This window comes from Triticum aestivum, chromosome 1A (genome assembly GCF_018294505.1).
Source record: "Triticum aestivum cultivar Chinese Spring chromosome 1A, IWGSC CS RefSeq v2.1, whole genome shotgun sequence".
Lineage (NCBI taxonomy): Eukaryota > Viridiplantae > Streptophyta > Magnoliopsida > Poales > Poaceae > Triticum > Triticum aestivum.
In genome coordinates, this window is record NC_057794.1 from 370,470,322 (window position 1) to 370,477,038 (window position 6,717).

At 44.0% G+C, this 6,717-nt stretch overlaps 1 protein-coding gene across 3 annotated transcripts; it reads left to right on the forward strand.

Moving 5' to 3' along the window:
* The first annotated feature begins 206 nt into the window (after nt 1-206).
* On the forward strand, nt 207-5,507 carry LOC123051536 (carotene epsilon-monooxygenase, chloroplastic). Of its 3 annotated transcripts, none has more exons than XR_006424199.1 (11): nt 207-811; nt 1,574-1,870; nt 1,995-2,192; nt 3,143-3,244; nt 3,362-3,502; nt 3,573-3,680; nt 4,130-4,212; nt 4,314-4,476; nt 5,041-5,099; nt 5,235-5,313; nt 5,406-5,507. XR_006424199.1 is itself a non-coding variant. In XM_044474438.1 (10 exons), exons 1-10 carry the CDS (start codon nt 323-325, stop codon nt 5,245-5,247), a joined length of 1,653 nt encoding a protein of 550 aa, XP_044330373.1. In that variant the 5' UTR covers nt 207-322; the 3' UTR covers nt 5,248-5,507. The 3 variants fall into 3 exon arrangements, 1 of the variants encoding a protein (XP_044330373.1); XR_006424197.1 differs by having other exon boundaries at nt 5,409-5,507; XM_044474438.1 differs by having other exon boundaries at nt 5,235-5,507.
* The last annotated feature ends 1,210 nt before the right edge of the window (nt 5,508-6,717 follow it).

A 6,717-nucleotide genomic window follows, 5' to 3' on the forward strand; every position in this document is an offset into this window, starting at 1 on the left:
CAGAAAGGTAGCCAGATTTTTTTTGTGAGAATCAGAAAGCTAGCTAGCTAAGAACTTGACGGGCCGTTGGAGATGGATTTGAAGATGTGGAGCGTGGAACTTGACGGGCCGTTGGAGATGGATTTGCTCTCACAGCCTCACGCTGATACCGGCGCCCCCGCTCTCTCTCTCTCTCTCAAAAAAAAAAAAAAGCGGGTTCCTCATCCTCTTCCTTGTCTCAAAGAAAAAAAAAACATCATCCTCTTCCTCTTCTCTCTTCTCTCTGTCACACACCCAAACCCAACCCAACCCAAAGTAACAGTAGCCCGCGGCGGCCTGCGCGATGCCCGCCGCGGCATTCGCCTCCGCGCTCGCGTCTCCTCCTCCGCCGTGGGCCCCACGACTGCCTCCTCGGCACGCTAGCCTGCGCCTGCTCCCGCCAAGGAGCAGCAGCAACAACAGCGGCGGCGGCGGAGGGGACAAGCCCACCACCTCGTGGGTCAGCCCCGACTGGCTCACGTCGCTGTCCCGCTCGGTGCTCGGCCGGGGGAACGACGACTCGGGGATCCCCGTCGCCTCCGCCAAGCTCGACGACGTGCAGGACCTCCTCGGGGGCGCGCTCTTCCTGCCGCTCTTCAAGTGGTTCCGCGAGGAAGGGCCCGTCTACCGCCTCGCCGCGGGGCCGCGCGACTTCGTCATCGTCAGCGACCCCGCCGTAGCCAAGCACGTCCTCCGCGGGTACGGCACGCGGTACGAGAAGGGGCTCGTCGCCGAGGTCTCCGAGTTCCTCTTTGGCTCTGGGTTCGCCATCGCCGAGGGAGCGCTCTGGACGGTGTGCTCTCTCTCTATATCTCTGACAAATGAAGAATTAAATGGGGTATTTCTGGCAAATGAGGAATCGCTTCCACGCCAGTGCAAAAGTTACTCCTTTCTTCCCAAAATACAAGGCACACTAACTTTTGTCCTAAGATACACTTCTATCAGTTTGAAAGTTTATAGCAAAAAGTATCCACATCTATAATACCAAAGAAATAGACCATGGAAACATATTTCATGATGGATCAACTGATTTTGGTTTGGTATTGTGGATGTAACAGTTTTTTTTCTCTATAAACTTGGTCAACCTTACACAAGTTTAACTTAAGACAACAGTTATACACCTTACTTGCTGATATACTATCTGGTAGATGGTGTCCGTGTAGCCCCTTCCAATATTACTTCACAGACTATAGGTGCTGGACTGGACTTGATGGTCAACATACTCAAAGATGACAATCTATACTTGGATTAAACTTTACTTCGTGTGTGTAGAACAAGACTCAGAACTAGAGTAGATCTTTTGATAACTGGACCACGACCCTCAGTTTTGCTTCCTTGTATTTGTGAAATACACCCTATTACTCTATTAGACTTCTTCAGAAATTGGAACACAGGGGGACACTCACTAGTTCCTATTTTCTAGTGAGTGATGCTTGTGCAATTTGAAAGCTTCCCACCTCTAATTAACATGAATTTGATTTTGAGTTTTCATGCCCTCCCTCTCTTGTTTGTGTATTAATCCTCTCTTTAACTTACTATTAATCTGCTATTTTAGGTGAGACGTAGAGCAGTTGTACCATCTCTACACAAAAAATTTCTCTCAGTAATGGTTGATAAAGTGTTCTGTAAATGTGCTGAGAGATTGGTGGAAAAGCTCGAGACTTATGCTTTGAGCGGTGAACCTGTTAATATGGAAGCGAGGTTTTCTCAAATGACATTAGATGTGATTGGTTTATCCTTGTTCAACTACAACTTTGATTCCCTCACATCAGATAGTCCTGTTATTGATGCTGTTTACACTGCACTCAAAGAAGCTGAGGCTCGTTCTACAGATCTTTTACCATACTGGCAGGTAGGTTCTTTCATCATGTTACATTTCTTATTTTGGACCTCTGGTTGACTTCGGTCTTGCTAACTTGCAGAAGGGGAAAATTGCACGACTGATGTTTGATGTGATCCTTGTTTATTTTCTACAGATCGATTTGCTGTGCAAGATTGTTCCTAGACAGATAAAAGCAGAAAAAGCAGTTAACACAATAAGGAATACCGTTGAAGAGCTAATTACAAAATGCAAGGCAATCGTAGATGCTGAAAATGAACAGATTGAGGGTGAAGAATATGTAAATGAGGCAGATCCTAGCATCCTGCGGTTTTTACTTGCTAGCCGTGAAGAGGTAGTTTAGTTTATCTCGAGCTAAAACAATGTTTGATGTCAATTTCCTATTGTTCCTATTGATGTTTCTACTATCTAGGAAGCTACCTTTCCTCGTTTCATATAATCTTGGAAATTAGTCTTATTGTTGTTATTATCTCAGGGTTTTTCATCTTTCCCTTATGATGGCTTATTTTATTATCCATTTAATTTCGCAATATTTGATAATCATTAACTGGGCATTGAACCATCATGCATTTGAGTGCTCAGCTGATCAATGTTGCTAGTGTCAGTTCAACTAAATGTTTGAATAGAGAAAACATGTTTGATTCTGCAGCAATTATTGACATCCTATTACTATTGCAGCGTCAAAAATTTACACATACAAATGACTATATTTAGCATAGACCATATTATGGTTACCTTTGAATACTAATTTTACTGCAAGGACTACACTACTGTTTCCTGATAAAAACAGCAATTTAGCCTGTAGGTATAATTATAAACTACCGTGGTCTTGACATTACAGAGTATTTTGGAGTACTGCCAGTACAGAGGACCTGTTTGGCGCAGCGACGAAAAATTAACTGTAGTCGTTAGCACTTTTACTTGTACAAATGATAGTATTCAGCATAGACCATATTATTGATTGCCTTCGAATAATAATTTTACTGTAAGGGCTCTCCTACTGTTTCCCTGTAAAAGAATAGTAATTTAGCCTGTAGGTATAAAATACCGTGGTGTTGACATAACAGAGTATTTTGGAGTATTGACAGTACAGAGGACCTGTTTGGCGCAGCGACATAAAATTAGCCTATTTCGAACACAGTATATTCTTTTGGTGCTAACCCAGTTGTGCCGTTTTGGCATGCAACGTATGCTATTTGTTTTGTATGTTTCACTATTTATGTTACAGGCACTTTGCTCAATTGCTTACTGCTTTAACTAACATGCTTTCTTTATATGATCCAGGTCAGCAGTTTGCAGTTACGTGATGATCTATTGTCAATGTTAGTTGCTGGTCATGAAACAACAGGTTCTGTACTGACATGGACTATTTATCTTCTCAGTAAGGTACTCCTTTCTATCTTGGCCAAATGTTATATCAAGTAAAGTCCCAAATGAGAAGCAACAGATTACTTAAATTATCTCTTTAATATCTATTGACTGCTCAGTGTTACACTGATGAAGGATCCAGTAGCACTAAGGAAAGCCCAAGATGAGGTAGATCGTGTTCTACAAGGTAGACTCCCCAGATATGAAGATGTAAAAGAGCTGAAGTACTTGATGCGCTGTATCAATGAGTCCATGCGGCTATACCCACATCCTCCTGTAATTCCTTGTGCTTCAGACAAGCAACTTCAGAGTTAGTGTTGGTTACTCAAGGACACTGTATTAACAGGTGCTGATACGGCGTGCACTAGTTGATGATGTGCTTCCTGGAAACTACAAGGTTAAAACTGGTCAAGATATTATGATTTCTGTGTACAATATACACAGATCGCCCGAGGTATCCTTTTTCATCTGAATATTACATCTTGTGATCTTGGCTGATACTATTTTTTTAAGCTATTTTTCAACTACTTTGCATAGTGAAATATAGCATATCTATGTCTAGTCTATTGATGAACAATAGAGTTAATTACCTATATGTGTATGGTTACTCAAAGATTCGCAAAGCCATGACCTACCAGTTAAATAGCTTATGTATGTGTATGACCTTGATGCTGCCTACACTGATGATATTATGGATTTATGATACCAAACTACCAATTTACGCAATAGAATGATAACATGAACTAAGAGAAACTCTTATCACGCTAAGTTTCAGAGGTTGAAAACTTGGAAGTATTCTGTCTACTGCATATCGTCATCCTCGGGCAGTGTCCAGGCATGAATAATTGGACAGCATTCCAATACTTTATCATTGCAATAATTATTCTTTTGTTCCTATTGAAGGTATGGGACAGAGCAGATGAATTCATCCCAGAGAGATTTGATTTGGAGGGTCCCATTCCAAATGAGTCAAACACCGATTTCAGGTCAGAAAGTAACCTTGAGATACATTCTTTTATGCTGTCATTTTACTGTTGCAAAATGGTTACATTTTTTTGGTGCTCCCATTATCACCTCTTTTTGCCAGGTTTATCCCTTTCAGTGGAGGTCCTCGAAAGTGTGTTGGAGATCAGTTTGCTCTTTTAGAAGCAATCGTGGCACTTGCAATTGTCATACAAAAGGTGGACATTCAGCTTGTGGCAGATCAAAAAATCAGCATGACCACTGGGGCCACCATCCATACAACCAATGTAAGGAAGCACTATCCAATTACTTCAGTGTCTTGTGCATGATCAGGTTGCTTTCAATTTGCGATAGAGGTACAAACTATAAAATGCTGTATCTCTCACGGGCAGACTATGCAAGACACCATAGTAGGTGATTATGTTCATGTTGGTCTTAGGATGAGTTTGTTTAGATCAGTTGAAAGCTCCCAGTTTATGCCTGCCCCGCCACCAATGAGATGGCTGAAAGTATTTAATTCTAAATACTTTTTTTGATCCGGATAGTCTAGTGAAATTGCAATCTCTGAAACTTAGCTGCTGTAGTACTGCACGTTTGAATTGTTGACAAACGGTGAAGGATACAAGTAACACTGCACGTTTCTGAAACGCTTGACTAAAACAATAGCTGCTGTAGGCCTGTCGTCATCCATGATGGTCCTGTGATTACTTGAATGGGTAGCCACGGTGCTGATACTAAAAGAAATGCATGTCTCGAATCAACTGAGACCAAGCTTCAGTTCATTCTTTCCCCTATGCCACACTTTCTGTTTCGGGTATAAAATTACACTTAACAAACATTCTCTTCCACAGGGACTGTATATGAATGTAAGTCTGCGTAAAGTTGAGCAAGAAGCTGACTTAGCACTGAGGTAAATACATCAATATGTGTGTAATGTTACAGAACTACAGATTACCAAGAATACCTCTCTCCAGTTTTCCAGAATGATCCAACATGCATTCAGCGATTACTTTTCTTCTTCTGATTATCTACTCCTCTCGTGCAGTCCATCGGGCTAGACAAAAGCAAAGCAAAACAAGGTGGGATTAGTACCGGCAGAGGCAACGGAATTGTCAATACGTGAGGTGCCTCTGCAAATCAATTTGGACATGTTTGGAATATTTCCTTGTCCAGAAATTTTGACCCGACTAAATGTTCCCTACTTGTATCTTTTCAGCAGGTTCCAGCTATCATTGGCTAATAGGTTGCGTAAACTGTAAAGAAATGGATCATTGACTTGCTGATTTTGACAGTTAATGTAAATCGGTAGTACCTTGTCTGTCTGTATGGTTCCCTTTTCCAGCAGAGTATGCGTGGGCTGCGAAAAACTTGTTGAGTTGTTTTTCATTGAAGGTCCGTTAGTCCTCGGATAGGAGCTAGTGGAGAAAATATACCCTGCCGGGGCTTTGGGCATTTTAGCCAATTCTCTAAAAATAGTGGAGTATCCGGTGGAGTAAACCCTTAGTGGAGTATCTTTTTTACTCTATTAAGTTTTGGCCGGACCTAGCCAATCTCCTATATTTAACGGAGTAAACATAAATATGCATAAATTTAACATCGATTCAACCAAAATTTGCATACATTTAAACAAAAGTTCCAACGTAGCTTCAACTTAGTCTTAACAATTGAAATTTAGGCCCTATTCGGAATCTCTCCACTTCGTGGAGTTGTGGAGCTCGGTTTTGGCAGCTCCATCAAAGTGAGCTGAAATTAGGTCCGCTCCGGGAGCGGAAAGGAACCGACCCCCCCCCCCCCCCCTTAAACTTGAACCTAAACTATACTTGAATGTGGCTATGGTAGAGGTCGAGCCAATCTTGCCTTGACATACCATCGCCCAATGGGCCCGAACCGGTGCCGTTATCGTTGTTGTCAGGGAAGACCCGCCACCACTCCTCGACGTCGAACTCATCCTGACCCTCGTCGTCGCAGTCAACCTACTCATCGTCAGAGATGACGATGACTGCCCCGTCCATCGCCTCGTCGGTGAATCTTTGTCGTTCTACGTCCACCAACTCCAGGTACTAGCGGCGTAGGTCCGCCATGTACTCCTCGTCGGCGGCCTCCGCCGCGAAGATCTCCCTCGCCACCCGGTCCTTCCTGGCCATCGCGACACTTACCGTTCCTGACGGTGGCGGCTTGAGATGGACGGGTGCCGTCCTGAACGGTAAGTCCAGGCGCGCCTCTGCGCCGTGCAGCCGGACATCCCAACGGTCATGCTCGAGCGCGGCAAGTTCAGGCGTGTGGAATGAGCTGAGCCAATGGCATTGGCCGGTCTCCTTATCTCGGATCTCGGCCACCCAAGTCCCCCACCCTCGAAGCCGCGCGCTGCAGTAGCTCCTCTGCGATTGCCACGACGCGGTGAGATCAGGGAAGCTAGAGAGGCGAGCCAGAGGGGGAGGGGACGACGGTGACAGCGGATGCTTGAGGAGGATCCGAAGGTGGAGGACGCGTGGCTCGCGTGGCGGTGTGGATCGGCGGTGGGAACCTCC

Excerpts from the sequence above, each read along its gene's own strand:
- LOC123051536 (XM_044474438.1), top strand. The coding sequence starts at position 323 with ATGCCCGCCGCGGCATTCGCCTCCGCGCTCGCGTCTCCTCCTCCGCCG. Across the intron at positions 2,193-3,142 it reads TACTTGCTAGCCGTGAAGAG|GTCAGCAGTTTGCAGTTACG; the intron begins GTAGTTTAGTTT and ends TATATGATCCAG. Across the intron at positions 4,213-4,313 it reads GAGTCAAACACCGATTTCAG|GTTTATCCCTTTCAGTGGAG; the intron begins GTCAGAAAGTAA and ends TCTTTTTGCCAG.